General features: G+C 49.6%; 2 protein-coding genes across 3 annotated transcripts; both read right to left on the reverse strand.

Moving 5' to 3' along the window:
* Positions 1–1,945: 1,945 nt before the first annotated feature.
* On the reverse strand, positions 1,946–16,752 carry Slc25a38 (solute carrier family 25 member 38). 2 transcript variants are annotated; one of them, XM_050141577.1, is made up of 8 exons: positions 16,538–16,677; positions 14,161–14,416; positions 10,874–10,995; positions 9,859–9,943; positions 6,182–6,361; positions 5,779–5,953; positions 3,638–3,804; positions 1,946–2,654 (listed from the first exon to the last, which is right to left on the reverse strand). In XM_050141577.1, the coding sequence occupies exons 2-8, from the start codon at positions 14,221–14,223 to the stop codon at positions 2,532–2,534; spliced, it is 915 nt and encodes a 304-aa protein (XP_049997534.1). In that variant the 5' UTR covers positions 14,224–14,416; positions 16,538–16,677; the 3' UTR covers positions 1,946–2,531. The 2 variants fall into 2 exon arrangements, with proteins under 2 accessions (XP_049997534.1, XP_049997533.1); XM_050141576.1 differs by lacking the exon at positions 14,161–14,416 and having other exon boundaries at positions 16,538–16,752.
* LOC126501104 (60S ribosomal protein L22-like 1) lies at positions 6,385–8,023 on the reverse strand. The gene has a single exon (XM_050141581.1). It carries the CDS (start codon positions 7,415–7,417, stop codon positions 7,049–7,051), a length of 369 nt encoding a protein of 122 aa, XP_049997538.1. The 5' UTR covers positions 7,418–8,023; the 3' UTR covers positions 6,385–7,048.
* Positions 16,753–18,267: the final 1,515 nt, after the last annotated feature.

Consider the following 18,267-nt stretch of genomic DNA (forward strand, 5'->3'; position numbering starts at 1 on the left):
CCAAAAAATTGATGGGTTCCCAGTAGGATATTAAAACGTGTTGAAGGTATGTGGAGATGACAAGTTATTTACTTCTGCTGGGTGCTAGATCGCTTGCCTTACCTCTGGAGGCTGGGGCAAGAGGGGCAAGAGGGTCTTGGGTTTGAGGGTGTAGCCGTACCCGGTGTCCAAAAAGAAAAGAAAAGGTAAAACTAAATATTGAACTTCTACCACATCAGGAATGTATCTCAAAATATTTTGATAAGTAAAATACAGAATATTCTAGAATCTATTATTAATTGATATGTTCAGAAAGGCAAAATGATAGAAAATGAGATGTGGGTTGGGAATGAAGATTAAGAGATACTTTTACAAGGGGAATGTTCTAAAACCAATTTAGGATCACAGTTGCACCTCTTAAACAGGGTCTCAAAGTGGAGGGTGACTGAGCTCCCAGTGATGGTGTGCACCCCCACACTGGCTGTGGTCTTTCTTTAGATGTGCACCCCACACTGGCTACCATCTTTCCTTAGGTGTGCACCCCCACACTGTCTTTCCTTAGGTGTGCACTCCACACTGGCTACGTCTTTCTTAGGTGTGCACCCCACACTGGCTATGGTCTTTCCTTAGTTGTGCACCCCCATATTGGCTATGGTCTTTCCTTAGGTGTACACCCCCACGCTGCTCCAGTGTTTTCTTGTACTTGCTCCTTTGGCAGAGCTGGGGTTTGAACTCAGGACCTTCCATGTGTTAGCACTCCACTCAGCCATACATCCAGCTCCAAACCACTGGTCCATGTACTTCCAACAGGTACATTGTCTAGTGTGTAAACTAAAGCTGCTTTTGTTTTCCTCTTGATTTTCTGAGACAGAGTTCCTCTGTGTAGCCCTGGCTGTCCTGATACTCTGTAGAGCAGGCTATCCTCCAACTCAGGGATATGCCTACCTCTGCCTCCTGAGTGCTGGAATTAAATGCGTGTGTCATCATGCCCGGCCCTAAATTAAGTTTTAGGGACTAAATGGCTGGTCAAAAATTAAGTCACATCAAAATCACTCTGCTGTCTTCAGGGAATGAGACATACTGTATAGGTTTACCAACCAGCACTTGTTTTAACAAAATGAAGACGTGAGGGCCAGCCGTAATAATCTAAGTCTGGGCAGAAAGGAAGATGTGAGGGCTAGCCGTAATAATCTAAGTCTGAGCAGAAAGCAAGTTCTTTACTTCCAACCATTGTCATCTGAAGCTGTGTCTGGTTTGCTTGGTGCCATTGTCCTTTCTGTTTTTTGTCCTGTATGTCTGTGTATTGTGTGTTGTTCTTTTGTCCTTAGACTGACGCTGACATACTCAAATCATGACTTCTTTGACTTTGATATTCTGACCACTTGCAAGACTTTAGAGATAGGGCCATAAGCATAGCATTATATTTCATAAAGAAGTCAGCCTTGGCCCCAAGCACGTGGCTGCAGGGCAGCATGCCTGTATGGATGGCTGGGCCCAGCTATTCAGCCTTGCTGTTACAAGGTATCGAGGCTGCCAGGCACAGTTGTAGAAGGTGGATGTACCCCAATAGGATTTCAAACACTAAAAAATAATCTGAGGGTAATCGCTATGGCCTAAAGAGGCTAACAATCTTTTTTCCCTGTGCTGCACACCACCCTGCCCTGTGCTGCACACCACCCTGCCCCTGTGCTGCACACCACCCTGCCCCTGTGCTGGTGGAGGAGTTCCTTCCGCCTGCCCTGGGGACTACAGGCCTCAAACTTCTGGTCAAACCTGACCAAGGTTTGGCTCTGCGGGTGAAGGACTCTTTCAGATCCTATGGGTTATAAATATCTGTCATCATTTATAGGGGCTGGTTACAAATTATTGTTGGTTAGTGTACAAAAAAAAAACCCACAAACTTTTGTTGGTCTCAAATGTTTCACACTGGTACAGGATTGTTTATTTTTGTCACCTCAGTCTCCAGTCCACTGATGTGTTTATTTAAAAAATTACATTTATTCACTTATTGGATATGGGTGCTTGCCACAGTGCACATGAGGAAGTCAGAGAACAACTTGTAGGAACTAGGTCCCTCCACCATGAGTCCTGGGACCCACTGCAGGTCACCTGACAAGCTGACTTTCCTGGGACCCACTGCAGGTCACCCGACAAGCTGACATTCCTTGCTGAGCCATCTCACTGGTCCACGGCAGCGCTTGGGTCCAGTCTTCCCTAACTTGAGACTCCTGCCCTCAGCCATGGCAGGAGGCCCACAACCTCTCTACTGTGGTATTCCTGGCTTCTAGGCAAATCTACGGTGTCCTGTGATGGAGGTAGGTGGCCCAAACAGAGCAATCTGGCAGAGGTCTCTCTAGAAATGCCTCTCAGATAGCCTGTGGGACAACCAGGCTTGCTTCCCAGCTCCTGTGTATTGACTGGCAGTGTGTCCGGAGCTGTGGGCACTGGGGACTCCACTTCTGAGGCTCTGGGGGCTCCAGGAAAAGTGAGCTGCAGCGGCCCACATCAGGAACCAGGCAAGACGGCAGATCTTCCTTCCCCAGCCGTCTCTTTCAGGAGTTCAGACCCATCCTGGCCATCATTTCTTCATAGACAGTCCATGCCATGGCAGCCATCAGAGTTCTACGGAGGGCCCGGGGAACGCCGCCATGGAAGAAGCCACGCAGCCCATGGTTCTGTGATAAGAACAGTCAACACTTCAGAAGCAAAGCCGCAGTACAGCTATTTATGCCCTTCACCAGAGACCTCGCTACTCCACTTCAGAACCTTAATTTCTATCTGTAGTACCAAACCAAGGAGAAAACCAAGGAACTGCCAATTTTCCTGTAACTGTTAGGGTCCACCTCTTTAGATCTGCACTACCTAGGGAAACTTCTTAGTTGAAAAAAGAACACTTAGAATCTGGAGTGGTGGTGCACGCCTTTAATCCTGGCATTCTGGAGGTAGAGGCAGAGGGAGCTTTTGAGTTCAAGGCCAGCCTGGTCTACATAACAAGTTCCAGGACAGCCAGTGCTATGTAATAGAGACCCTTTCAAAAAACAAAACAAAACAACAACAACAAAAGTCATTCTAGAATTTGCTTTGCGGCACCCACAGGGCAGCTCATCTTTTATTCCGGCACCAAGGGATGCAGTGCCCTCTTCTGGCCTCCATAGGTACACACACACACACACACACACACACACACACACACACACGTAAAATTAAAGGGATTTTTAAAAGAACATTAAAAGATTTGTCTGGGGTGCCAGAGGTTAAAACCAGATCTAGGCAGCTGAAAAGCTCTCTCTCCTGGGAACTCCCTTATCAGAGCTGCTGCGAGCAGTTTGGTTTGTGTGTCTGTGGTTCTGTTTTCATTGCTCTGGTTTGTTGACTTACTTTGAGATGGGACCCTCACTACCACAGCCCAGACAACACTCGCTTCAAATTCCTGATCCTCCTTCCACAGATGGCAGAGCTAGGGCGAAGGTGTGGGCCACTATGTCCAGCCACCTGTACCATTTATACAATGCAAAGAAGTGCCAAGCAGCATACAAAATACAGACTAGGGCTACCTGCCAAGTTAGGGATCTGGATCAGATTGCTGGAACTGGAGTTACAGTTGGAAGCTGGGAGATAAAATGCCCTTTGTAAGGGCAGCACACACTTGGCAGCTTACCTTGAAGATGAGCACGGCTGCCTGGCCAATCCACTGGGACTTCACTGGGGAGAGTTGCATGTGAGTCTTGATCACGTCTGCAGGCTGAGTCACCAGCGAAGCCAGAATGCCAGCAAATATCCCACAGCTGAAATTAACCAGGGGCATCACAGCAACATCTAACTGGTCTGAAACAGAATAAGAGCACAGACACGTGGAGAGGCAGGGTTAACCAGTGTGCTCAGGGCAGACCTGACCAGAGTCCTGTGATGTGTCTGGACTGGGGTCATGGGAAAACTCATTATTCAGTGTAATGATTTAAAACAATTAATATGCTAATTATATTTATTTCATAGTTACTTAAAACTATCTGACAGTTCTGCAGCACCTGACTGGACAGTGTGGGTGAGAACATCCTCTAACTGAACCGTATAGGTGAGAACCCACCCGAGTGGACGGTGCAGGTGTGAACACTCTCTCACCTCGTTACTGAAGCTAGGTAGGAAAATTTTAGTTTTTATTCACCAAGGACACTGCTGGCTTTGAAGATTCAATATATGCCAGCACTTGGGAGGCACAGGAGGGCAGATCTTTGTGATGTCGAGGCTAGCCTGGTCTACAAAGCAAGTTTCAAGACAGCCAGGGTTGTTACACAAAGAAACCCTGTCTCAAAAAAAAAAAAACAAAAATAAAGTAAAAGATTTAAAATATACATTTCCAATATCAAAAAAGTATTCATTAATTAATTCTAGTTTTTAAAGATTAATGGACGTGAAACTTTAGTTTTTTACTTAATATGTATTCATTGTACACAACAGGTTAAGCCTGGTGACTCATGCCTTAACCCTGTGCTCGGGAGGTGGAGGTCAGCTCATCTCTAGGGTCTCAGCCAGGCTGGTTTACAATAGCGAGTGAGTTCTAGGCCACCCACGGCTACATTTCCTTACTGCCTTAAATTTCTGTTATAAAATGAGACTGTGAACTGCAGGGCACATCTGTTCCCTGGGGGAAGAAGCCAGTCTCCCCAAGTCACCAGGGGTGTTCCCAGTCCCACTTCCCCCACTATCCAGACAGCTTCCTGAGCTCAGGCGCACTCTGCAGAATGGGTTCCAAGCAACTCTGCCTGGTTCTGTCAGCATCTGCCACCCAGACTTGGCTCGCGATTGGCCCACAAGCTTACTGGGGGACAGGTCTGCCACCAGCACCTCAAGTTTGCAGTTCTGGCCCCACCCATAAAGGGCTCAGGACAGTAGCAGGGCACAGCAAGGGGAATGAAAACTTCCTCAAATCCCCAAGCAGTCAGTGTTGCCAGACTGTGTTTGTCTCACAGGGAGTGCTCACTGACAAACACACGCACAGGCTGCACCCCAAAGCTTCAGCCCTAGGGTGTCTGGGGCACGCTATTGCAGAACCTTGTCAAAACACACTTTGAGTCGCACCCAGCCCACCCTCTTTCCTTTACAAGACTCCAGCACTATAGGACATCCTAACACCCAGCCCACCCTCTTTCCTTCAGAAGACTCCAGCTCTATAGGGCATCCTAACACCCAGCCCACCCTCTTTCCTTTACAAGACTCCAGCTCTATAGGGCATCCTAACACCCAGCCCCAATCTGGCTCCTGTGGCGGTTTGAATGTAACTGGCCCCATAAGCTCATAGGGAGTGACACTATTAGGAGGGGTGCCTTCCTGGAGTGGGTATGGCCTTCTTGGAGGAAGTATGTCACTGTGGGGTGGGCCTTGAGGTCTCAGACCACTTCCTGTTGCCTGTAGGTCAAGATGTATTAGCTCTTCGTTCCTTCTCCAGCACCATGTATCCCTGCGTGACATCTTTTTCGAGACAGGGTTTCTCTACAGTCCTGGTTATCCTGGAACCAGCTCTTATAGACTAGGCTGGTCTCGAACTCACAAAGATCCGCCTGTCTTTACCTCCCGAGGTTGGGAGTAAAGGCATTCACCACCACCACCCAGCCTGCATGACATCATGTTGCACCATGATGGTAATGGACTGAACCTCTGAACTAAATGTCTTCGTTTGTATGCATTGCCATGGTCGTGGTTCTCTTCACAGCTCCATTCCCAACGCTGCTATGACTATCCCAGAGAAAAGGGGGAAAATGCAGCCTCTCAGAGACTCCTCTTGCCAACCACACACTCCCTTACCTGTACCATGGAGCACTGCGGTTTTGGTCTGGCTGTAAAACATCAGGTAGAGCCCTGAAAAGGGCGCGTCACGCAGCAGAGTTGCTGTCAGGCCTCTGAAGAGGCCCCGGTGGCCCTCGCTGCAGTAGATGCTCCTCAGGGCTGCATAGACGCTCCCATAGCTGTAAGTCCCACTCTACAAAGAGCAGATACAGTGACCAGCACAGGTCAGCATCTGGGCAGTGGCCCAAGCAGATCAGGCTGCATACCATCACCAAGGAACCTGGCTTTCCTTCATACGTGGCTTGCCCTGCCTACGAAACTGAGGTACCTAAGCACATTTGACCCCGAGTCAGACTACACACCCGGGGAACACAGGTGTTCACTACCCTGATCCCTAAGGTTCTAAAACTGTCTGACTTACCTCATAGCGTGTCTTAATCACTGTGATGGGTGACATGCAGACTCCTGCGACAGAGCGTGAGCCCATGCCCAGGATAACGGACTCCAGGGCGGTGGGAGGATGGCCTCGCAAGAAATACTGCTTCAAAGAGTACAGAGTGCCAAAGTAGATTCCGACGCCAGGGACACACCTCATGATGGACTGCGGGGAAAGGCAGAGGGAGGGAGGATGAAAACAAAGGCTCAAAACTGCAAGGTGCCTTCTGGGAGGGTGGTCCACATGCAAGCTGCTTGTTTACAGTGTGGAGGGAACACCAATGGGAAGAGGGGCAGCGACAGGGCAGGCAGCAGCCAATGAGGAGTATATCAGAGCAGCTACAGCTGTGGGTAAGTCAGTCCCCTTGGCAAGCTTTAGCCATCAGCGAACATCCCACCCCTTGCCATCTCTCTGCTGAAGGGGCAAGTGGTTAAACATCACTTCCCATCTTCTAGTGGCTGAAGGCTGGAGGGTGGGAACCAATGCTTGGCACTTCCAGCAAGGTGGGCCAGAAAAAGCCTTTGGGTGAAGAAATAAGGTGTGGTTGTCCCAGGCCACTTTCCCAGTGGTGGCAAAGGTGAGGCTACACTGATAGGCAGTGGACGCCAGCCCTGGAGCTGGTGCCATGCTAACAGTTGTACTTTAGGAATAGAGACATCAGTGGCAGTACAGGGACAGGGAGGAAGTCAACAATCCCCTCATATCTGTCGGGAGGGGGTAGCCAGAACAGTGGAGAACCCTGAGCCCTATGCACACTGCACTTCTTCTTCTTTTTTTTTTTTAAGAGTGCAATTGTTTTTATTTCCCGAAAAAGTCCAATTTTAGTTTTTCTTTAAAGCATACAAAGGCCATCTAATCTTCAGACTCTGAGCCATCTTCATCCTGACTAATCTGGAAATAGCGAAGTTCGTAGGTCTCCTTGTCAGATGCAACCACACGAAGCCAGTCATGGAGATTATTCTTCTTAAGGTATTTCTTGGTAAGATATTTCAGATACCTTTTAGAGAACTGTTTCTCAGAAACAACTGTGATTTTATTCTTCAAGCATTCAATGTGAACAACATTTCCAAGATTTCCAGTTTTCCCATTGACTTTAACCTTCTCCCGGAGAAACTTTTCGAAGTTTCCAGAATCAAAAATTCCATCTTCCACTGGATGAGTGAGGTCCAAATGGAACCTCCAGGTTGACTTCTTAGGCTTCTTGTCTTTCTGCGGTGCCATATTGTCCCGCGGCCGTGGGAAGGCTGCACACTGCACTTCTGTCTCCAATGTTCAAGTATAGGTGACAAAGTTGCACTTATAAACAAGGCTCAGTCATAACCTTTGTGTGTCTGTAACCTCCCTTGCCCTTACATCTTACTGTCCTGTTCTCCCTCTGCTTGTGATATTTGGAGCCAACGAAACACCTGGGGAGGAGATGATGCAGTGATCGACACAGGCACCGGGTGAGGTCAGGCTACTACTGACCTGAGGACCTGTCACGGGGGGGCCAGCCACGATGATCCCCATGGCTGGACTGAGGAGCAGAGGTGCTGACAGCCAGAACATATTGACCAAGAAAAGGCTGCCTTACTTCTGAAACTGTTCAAAAGAACCAAGACCGGTGTCCTCCCTTCAGCTTACCCGAGCTGCTGCAGGAGTCACAGCCCTTCAGGGGAACTCAAGGACGATCTGATTGCACAATTTTGTCCTTTAACGTGCAATCTGAAACACTTGGGCAAACCTGGACAATATCTACATCCATGTTTCTTCTCTGTCTTCTGGTAGGCGACTCAACAAGGTCCTCCCATGCCTCACTTGTTTCTGTTTCCAGACAGGATCTCATTCAGTAGCCTTGTCTGACTGCTAATTCACGGGGATCCCCTGCCTCTGCTTCCTTAGTGCTGGGGTTATGCCCAGCAGTTACTTTAAAAAGAAAGTTTATTTTTGTTTAGTGTATAGTGTGTCTGTATACGGGTTTGTACACGTATGTGAGAGAATGCAGAGTCCAGAAAAGAGCGCTGGATCCCCTGGACCTGGAGCTACAGTCAGTGTGAGCTGCCTGACATGGGCGCTGGGATGGAATCCAGGTTTAAACACATGCTTTGTTTGCTCAACGCATGCTCTTTACCACTGAGCCATCCTCCAGTCCATTAGCACTTCCTGACGGCCTTCAGTCTGCTCTCTCCCTTCCTGTCAGGCAGGGCGCAGGTCCCCCTGTGCTGCGCGGGCACCTTAGAGAAGAGCCTCACTGCTTCACCTCTGTCCCCTGGCTCAGCTTCCTCTCTCCACAGTCACGCCAACGTGCCAGAAACACGGCAGCCGCTTCAGTCACAGGTATGGCTTGCTCTTGCCCAAGGCAGCTTCTGAAGGCAGGTAATGCATCCCTCACTTGCGCTGTGGTCACTCACTTCAGGAGATCTCTTGCTGAAGTCTTCAGCAGGCTCAGTGCCCTCTGGCAGACCACGCTGCCACCAACTAGATCATATTTTCTGTTCCTGTCTCCACTCACAAATGCAGTGTTCTGTCCACTTAACCTAGAACTTTCCACACGCCATGGCTGTGATCACATTGCACCATTAACTTCTGCAATCCGAACTATGACAACAAAAATAACCTGGATCTCAGGACCTCCAGGGTGCACAAAGAAACGCTGTCTCAACAAAACAACAACAACCACAACAACAAAAGCCTGGATTTCAGGACCTCCAGGGTGCACAAAGAAACGCTGTCTCAACAAAACAACAACAACAACAACAACATCCCACTGTCTGCACCAGTGCTCCTGTGTGCTGAGGGCACCATAAGTAAAACACGGGCTGCCAGAACACAAAGCTCAGGATTCCCAGCAGGTGATCTGACTACTAACAGCAACTGAGTGACGGCTGGGCGAGTGGGGAGCATGGCTCTGATGTGAGTGACCCCTCACACTCAGAACAACGCACGGCTGAAAGCTTATGGACTACTTATGTCATCTACAGAATTTTCTATTGAATGTTTCAGAGCAGGGCTGCCTGCAGGGAACTAAAACCACAGACTATGATTTGAAAGGGAAATGTCCCTTGCAAACCATGTGTTTAAACACCTTGTTACCAGTGGGTGGTGCTGTTCTGAGAGGCAGTGAAATGTCAGAGGTAGGCTTGACTGCTGGACTTGGGTCACTGGAGCTGGCTCTGAAGTATGTCATAGACCCACTACTACTTCTGGCCGAGGCTCTCTGCTTCCTGGTTTGCTGAGATGTAATGAGTTGCCTCATGCCCCTCCTCCGAGACTGTGGAAAGCTATTCCAGCTGCCATGCCTTTCCCACCAAGATGGACTCCCATCCCACACAAGCCCAGACAAGCATCTCCTCTCTTGAGCTGCTCCTGCGAGGGTTCTGGTCCTAGCCATGAAAGGTAACACACGGATGGGGAGGAGCTACACAGACAGGGAGGAGCTACATAGATAGGCAGGAGCTACACAGAGAGGAGCCACTCAGATTGGGGAGGAGCCACACAGTCGGGGAGGAGCGACACAGGTGGGGAGGAGCCACACAGGTGGGGAGGAAAGACACAGGTGGGGAGGAGCTACAAGGATGGGGAGGAGCCACACAGATGGGGAGGAGGTATATCTAACAGTGACTGTGAGCTGGAGGAGAAGGATCACTAAAGAAGTGAAGCAGGAGAACCAAAAGGCAGCTTACAGGAGACATTCCTTTCCAAAGGCCCAGAGGACTTTCTGTGCGAACCACCTTCAAGAACACAGCCAACATCCCGACACGCCTGGACCTGAAGGAGACAAAAGGGACAGGAAAAGAAAACAACTATTAGACCAGACCGTCACAGTAGAGTTCCCACCAAAGACTGTCTAAAATACGCAGGAATCTCTATACTAAATTTTATTATATATCGTGTGTGTGTGTGTGTGTGTGTGTGTGTGTGTGTGTATACATGCAAACATCTGGAAGTCAGAGGACAACTTGCAGGAGTCAGTTTTCTTCTCCCACTTGGGTCCTAGGGATCAGTCTCAGGTGGTCAGGCTTGCAGTAAGCACCTGCAGAGATCACCCATCTCAGCAGCCCTGGAATTCTTCATTTCCACGTGTTCATGGTTTGGCACACGCATACTTAACTGTTTATTCACACCACAAGCAATGGAATAAACTATACTATACATAGTAGCTCCCATAGTGCTCCAGAGACACAAACACATTCAAAATGGATGCTATTTACAACAAACAAACAGTACCAGGCAGCACAGTTACAATGTCACAAGCTTGCACCTGGTAGCATAGTTACAATGTCACAAGCTTGCACTAGTATTGGGAAGCATATTACAATGTCACAAGCTAACTCAAGAAAAATGCAAATGTCACCAAAGAAAGTCCTCTGGAGCTGACCAAAAGACCCCAATTAACCAAGAAAAGTCAAATTATAATGTGTTATAAATAACTATACTAACTTTTTCTTCAGAAAACAGTATCCACAAAGCACATGGCCCAATACTCAGGAAACTGAGGCAGAAGGGTTGCAAATTCAAGGTCCGCACAGGATACACAGGAAGACTCTTGTCTGAAGCATACACAAACAGCAACCAAAAGGAATTCCAGCCTGGCTTGTGTTTCTCTATCATAAGGAAGTTGATTTAACTTGTAAGGCTAATCCTGTGTCTGAGAAGTTGCTAAACCTGGTTCCTCCATGAAGCAGGGCAACAGCCTACCGTAGGTCCGAGGGCTGTAAGGTCTGCAGGCGTGTTTTGAGGAGATCCAAAGGCTGGAAGAGGAGGGTGGAGCAGGTCCCACTGATGGAACCACAGAGGAAAGCCTTGATCACCGGATGTAACTGCAAGAGACCGTGGTGTCAGCAGGCCTGGCCACTAAGCCAGCTCCTTTGCCCACACCTGCACCTGAAGCCCTTCAGGCTCCACCTGTCACAATCCTGTTCTAGCCAACAACAAGGCTCTCTGTTTCCTGACTCTGAACTGTGACCACTTGCATCATGCCCCTCCCACAGGCTGTTCGGAGCTACTCCAAGTGCCAGGCTTTCCCCACCAGGATGGGAAAGTAAAGTCTGCAGCCAATACTGAAATGTGCACAGCAAAAGGGACCTCTCTGGTCTCACTATTACTGCTATAACGCTGGTTCCACTATGTCCATTTCACAGCAAGCATCCCTGTCTGCCCTGACTGAAGAGTCACTGACCATGGTCTCATTCTGAGAGTAGTCTTAGCTGTTGGCTTCCCCAGGCTAGTTGGTTTAGGATCTATAGATGTTTATAGGAACAAGTCAAAAGCCATGAGGACCTAAGCTTGGCCACTGTGTATAGCTTCAAAGTACTCCATCAATTTCTGTGCTTAGAGCTTGGCCTTTCAAGCCAGCGGTGGATGTGGTTGCGCACACCTGGGAGGAGAGGCAGGCAATCTCTTAGTTGAGACCAGCCTGGCTTACAGAGTGAGAGCGAGTTCCAGGACAGCCAGGGCTACACAGAGAAACCCTGTCTTGGGGGGGGGGGTGTTAAAAAAAAAACAACAAAAACAAAAACAAACGAAACCCCTCTGCCTTTCTTCTACCCACCATCTCTCTCACAGAGACCCAGCGGACCACACTGCACAGTGCAGTCACTGCTGACTTGCGGCCCCGCCCTCAGCCCTGCATCAGCACAGGTTGCCTTATCTTCTGGCTCCACACAGAAGGGCAGCACCCTTTCAGACACTCAAGTATCTCCCCTAGGCACACCCCAGGAGCCCCAGCTCAGGGCCTGGGCTTCCACGACAGTGTCTGTCCCCTTTCTGGAAAGCAGCAGAGTCACCAATGGCAATGAACAGACACTTCGAAACTCCTTCTCCCACCAGGACACTTGGCACAGCCCATCTGGGGACTCTCTCCCCCCATTTAATGACATCTCATTCCCCACCCCCGAAATCAGACAAGATTAGGGGCATTCCAGGTGGTGTGGCCATAGATTACTTATTTAAGTAACTGACACACTGTAATCCTAATGGCTTACTAGGAGGACTATGAAGTCTGTTACATCAAATTACCAGGACCCCAAATGTCATCAGAAGCACCCATTCCAGAGAGAAGAGAACCCACCCTAACTTCCATCAAACACACCTGGGGTTGGCGTTAAGCCCACGGGGACTAAACAAGTTCTGAGAGTTGAAGGCTCGATGAGACAACCGCCTGGGTGCCAGCAGGGCTCCCAGAAGACAGCCGGCACAACCAGGCAGTGCGCATTTCAGCACCTCTGTACTGGCGGCCAGTGCCCTCTCCCCAGAGATGCCAACTATTCTGCCAATCAATTCCCCAAAACTCTGCTCAGCCTTACCTGAGCCTCTGAAGTGTTGGGGGGTTCAATCCCCTCACACACCAGGTCCCTCTCTTCCTTGGACATCTCTTCCGTATCTGGAAACCTGCTCCAGAGTCTGTTTCCAGTGCCAAATCATACCATCTCCACTCCCACTGTGCCAGTCACTCTCCAGGCCTTGGGCTTGTCATCTAGCCAGAACTCCTCCAGTAATGCTCCTGCAGATTCACTGGGCCCGCACATCCCAGGCCCCCTCTTCCACCCTGTCCTTAACTTTGAGTTCTTAGGTGCATTTGATATCAGTGACCACCTCTCTCTCAGTACTGGTTTCTTCCAGCACCCACCTCACCCCACTGCTGCTACAGGTCTCTCCTCCCTCTGCCGGCACCTCAGTGCTGTTCCTGCTCTTATCTCGTCAGTCTGGAGCCCCACCCACAACCGGTCACAGGCATTCCCCATTCCCACTGCACCCACCGACCCTCCAGCCAAACTCTGCCATCCCAGTATTCCCACAAACTCAACAGATCAAACTGAAAACTTGGGCAACAGTCCCTCACCTGCCCCCTCCCCAGCCCCAGGAGGCTCGCTCTGCCTGCTGCTTTCTGACCATGCCCTGATGGCTGGCCCACTGGTCTGCCCTAGCCATCCCTTTAGCCTAAACAAGAGAGACTCTCTAAAGGACTTTATTCAGGAACGAGCAGGGGCTGCAAATGTGTGCCAGGGGTCCCGTGAGTATTCTCGAGCCCTCTCGTTCCAGCCCAGTAATGAGCCCCATCCTCTCACTCTGTCTCCCTCACTTCTCTGGCCACTGCTCAGTCGTCTTCCTGAGCCAGGCTCTCACATCTCAGCAGCTTCAGCTTCCTCCCTTCCGTGCACAGACTACTGCTCACGAGCTCCAGACAAGCCACACTACTCAGAGCTCAGAGCTCAGAGGTCTCCTCAGGCCACATTTTGTTTTGTTTTGTTTTGAGACAGGGTTTCTCTGTAGCTTTAGAACCTGTCCTGTAACAAGCTCTTCAGGCTGGACCAGGCTGGCCTTGAACTCACAGAAATGCACCTGCCTCTGCCTCTGGGTACAGGGATTAAAGGCTTTTACCACCGTCCGACGTTTGTAAACCTGAGCTCTTCCTCTCTCTCCCTTAGGCCAACCTGCTGCTCCCCAGTGGCAGCTGTTGGACCCCTGCTCTTCACCTATCTGGTCTGGGCTTCTCCACACCAGTTCGCTCTGCTCCTGACCAGCTCTCAGCCTGCCTTCTGGACCCATCCTGGCTCAAAGAGCCACCTCTCCCTCCCTGCTGACTGCCAGGACCTTTTTACCTCAATCTTTGACCCCCTCCGTCTACTCCCTCTCCTAAAGCCAGGGTTATCTTTGAAAACTGCAAATTGGAGTCTGCAGCGTCAATGACACCGCGTTCTGCTTCTAACTCAAACAAGCCAACAGGACGGACCCAAGTCATAAGTAATGGCAAACACACTAGAAACTACTAAACATGGCAAATCTGTCCTGAGCGTTGGTTCAAAGGAAATCAGAACTATTAGTTGGCCGCTCTCTAACTCTCCCACGACAGTCATCTACCGCTGCGAGGCCCCGGAGCAGCACACCGCTCTCCTCCCCTCCCAGGCCCGCACATTCACATCATCCACTGCCATGGAGCTGCTCTCCCTGCCCGTCTCACTCTGAGCACCCAGACATTAGCCTACCTCCATCTGTGCTGCTCCACTGATTCTCTTGGTGACACCCGGAAAGACCCCTGTGGCCATCATCCCTATGACCAAGGGTGCAAGACAAGAGGAGACACAACTCCTGTCTCCTGCATGCTTCTGTAAGAACTGGCATGGAAGCAAGGCATGGTGGCAGACATCTCTGATCCCAGCATTCCAGAGGATGAGGCAGAGGGGCAACCTGATCTACATGGAGCTCAGTGCTCCATGACAGCCAGAACTACATAGAGAGGCTCTGAAAACACAAAACAAAACAAGACCTGACCGTGGGGCTGGTGTGCAGAAAGTGTGCAACACAGATGGATGAATGATTCTGCCTAACAGGAAACCTGTACCCACTTCTCCTAGAGCAGAGACCCACAGGATAAGGCCCAGTAGCCCCTGCATGCCCTATCCCAGAACAGGTTAAGGTCACCCCAACTCTTTCCAGCAGTTTGGTCCAGCAAGGTTCCAAGAAGGAACAGTAATTACACCTACGTTTATCTGTTCTGGGAGCTGAGCCTAGGCCTCATGCACGCAGGCAAGCATGCCACCACGAGCTCTACTTCCAGCCCTGCTCCTCTTTATTTTAAGGCTGCCATCCTTCACCTCCATGCTGGATGGCAGAAACTGCATTTTAAATGTCTCACCTTCACCACCCAGGGACCAAGCACATCACTGGCCCAATAAATATCCACTGAACCAACTTGTTTTTGTTTGGCTTTTGTTTTTCAAAACAGGGTTTCTCTGTGTAGCCCTGGCTGTCCTGGGACTAGCTCTGTAGACCAGGCTGGCCTAGAACTTGGAGATCTGTCTGCCTCTGCCTCCTGTTATTAAAGGTATGCATCACCACCATCCGGCCACAATGTCAATTCTAATAGATAAACCAATAACTAAAAACTAAAAACTAAAAAAAAAAAAAAAAAAAGAAGAAGAAGAATTAGGGCCGGGCGGTGGTGGTGTACGCCTTTAATCCCAGCACTTTAACCCTTGCCCAGGCAGAGGCAGGCGGATCTCTGTGAGTTCAAGGCCAGTCTGGTCTACAAGAGCTAGTTCCAGGACAGGCTCCAAAGCCACAGAGAAACCCTGTCTCAAAAACAAAACAACAACAAAAAGAAGAAGCAGGTAGCTTAAACTGCATCGTGACTTTTGTATATGTGCAGCATATTCTTTGAGTGGATTAGCTTTTTTTTTTTTTTTTTTTTTTTTTTGTGGGCCTATGGTTTTGAGACAGGGTTTCACAGGGTCTCACTATTCCAGATCTACCTGCCTCTCCAGGAGCCACTGTGCCGGGTCCTGGGTTTAGTTTTATTTGTTATAGGGATGGATATTGAGGTGCCTTACCCCAAGAATACACTTCCAATTTTAAGACATTTAATTTATGTTCAACCCTATTCACAGCTTAAAGGTGAACATTCCAATTTCCTAAGCATGAGAATGGACAAAAACAATCAGAAAGGGCTGAAGAACAGTCAAAAGGGGCTGGAAAGCGGTGTTACCCCAGAAGGCCATGGGGTTCCCAAGAGCCATATGGGAAGGGGTGCTCACAACCACTTGTAACTCCAGCTCCAGGGGATCCCAACACCCTGTTGGCACCTGCACTCTTGTGTACATACCCCACCACACGCGCGCGCGGGGGCACACACACATACACAAATATAAACTAAAAGCATAATCAGCAAACACAAGGTATCATTTCAACAGCCAATTAGTTCCACAATTTCTAACCACCCACACACAAAATCCCTACGTCCAATATAAACAGAAGGGGAAAGATGGCAGTCCAAAGAAAAAAGCTAAGTAGTTTTGAAAGACGTGATCCCGGAGCCGCCATGGTTATCTTTAAAGATTTCCAAAAAGCCACACGCGGGGGAGCACACGCCTTTAGTCCCAGCACTCTGGAAACAGACAGGTCAGTCTCTCCGAGTTCGAGGCCAGCTTGGTCTAAATAGCGAGCTCCAGCCAGGGCTGCACAATGAGGCCCTGTCTCAAAAACAAGTAAAAAAATAAAATAAAAAATTTAAATCTATTTCTAAAGGAGTGCGTCCTCCTCCCAGATAGGGGCACCGCCACCCCAGGTCCGCCCGGCCTCCTGACGCACCCCCGCCTCCGCCTATGGCTGGCGAGGACCCGCCCCCGCCTCCGCCAATGGCAGCCCGGCGCCTGGCCGCGCAGCCAATCTGACCAAGGGAGCATGGCCTTCGCGAGGAGAGGACGCTGAGGCAGCAGCAGATGGCAGGGAAGCGGGGCCGGGAGGGCGGCCTGAGACCCGGGGTGACCGGCGGTGCTCACCTCCATGACCGGTAGCGTGTTCTAGAACGAGAATGTTCTAGAAGCAGATGGCAGTTCCCGACCCGCTCCCCCGTCCCCACGTTACCATGAGCGTCTCCACCGTGTCCTCCACGTCCTGCGGCGGCAACAGCGCAGAGCGCGCCTTCTCGATCACGGGGGACGCGAGCCCGGCCCCGGCCACGGCGAGGCTCCGCGGCTCCGCGCTCACGCCCATCCCTCCCCGCCGCTCCGCCCCGCCGCAGGCCTCAGTACCCGAGTCTAGCGGGTCTGTGTTTCCGGGAGGGGGGGCGGGGAGGAGAAAGTGGGAGGAACCAGTCAGGAAGGTGAGAGTCCACTTCCGCTTCCGTTGATGGAGCCCGTCCGGCGCCGAGTAGCGTTATGACGCCACCTGGTGGCTACACGCAGAACTGCAATCTGCGGTTTTTAGTTGGAGACCCAAGACTTGCCCCCGACTGCGGGCGTTTCTTTTGATGGCTAAAACGTTTTTTTGAAATGTGTGACTGGCTGATTTGTAATTGTATTTAATTTTAATTAAATTATATTTAAGAATTTATAGCCGGGCGGTGGTGGCACTTGCCTTTAATCCCAGCCCTCGGGAGGCGGAGGCTGGTAGGTTTTTGTGAGTTCAAGGCCAACATGGTCCACAGAGCTAGTTCCAGGACTGCTAGGACTGTTTGCACAGAGAAACCCTGGCTCTGGGGGAAAAAAAAAAAAAGAATTGAAGCAAGTTGGGATGCCTTCCTTTTAGACACGTCTTTTAAAAAATACAATTCATATTTCTCCATTTATTTATATGTTTTTTTATTTTATTTTTTGTTTTTCTAGACAAAATTTCTTTGTGTAGCTCTGGCTGTCCCGGACTTGCTCTGTAGACGAGGTTGGCCTTGAACTCAGAGATCCTTCTGCCTCTGCCTCCAGCTGAGTGCTGGGATTAAAGGCGTGTGCCGCCACAGCCCAGCTTTTCAAATTTATTTTTGTAGACTTTATTTTAATTATGTGTGTGGGTGTGTCCATGTGGGTGTGGTGCCGACGTAGGGCCGGTGGAGGCCAGAGAGGGCCACCAGATCCCCGGGGCTGGAGTTACAGGCAGTTGCGAACTGCTTGCACGGCTGCTGGGAACTAACCTCAGGTCCACTACCACATCTCTTTTTTATTTTTTGAGAATATCTAGCTGCATGACACATGATCAAATCCAGCCTCTGTTCCCTCCCCTCTGGTCCCTCCTCCCATCCACATTTCTCTTGGAACACTGACCGTCTGTATGTCAATCACATGCCTGATAACTAAGATTTATAAGATAAATTATATTATTACTTTCTTAGTCAGTTTTGGTCTTAGAGATGGAACCCAAGGCCTCAGGTTTGCAGCAAGCACTGCACCATCGAGCTACACCTGGCTCCATTCATGCATTCACTAATGCACACATGCATTTATTCAGTAGTTTATCCGAGACTGGGTATTGCTGTGCACCTCTAGAGGGCCTGCAGCTCACTAAGTAAGTGAGGCTGGCCTCAAACTCATTGAAATCCACCTGCCTCTGCCTCCTGAGTACTGGAATTAAAGATAGGCGTCCCCAGGCCTGACTCATTAATAATTTTTTGTGGTGCATGTTGAAATGATACTTTAGATATATTGGGATCAATGAATTTTTTTATTGATGTTAATTTCACTTGTTTCTGCTCTTTAAATTTTGGGATTATTTTATGTGTATAAGTATTTTACCTGCATGTATGTATACTGCAAGTGTTACAGCTCTGGAGGGAAGTCAGGCTCTACCTACAGCTGACCTATCGGGAAGTTAGGCTATCCCTGAAG

This window comes from Alexandromys fortis, unplaced genomic scaffold, assembly GCF_014885135.2.
Source record: "Alexandromys fortis isolate MF-2015 unplaced genomic scaffold, M_Fortis_MF-2015_v1.1 scaffold_44, whole genome shotgun sequence".
NCBI lineage: Eukaryota > Metazoa > Chordata > Mammalia > Rodentia > Cricetidae > Alexandromys > Alexandromys fortis.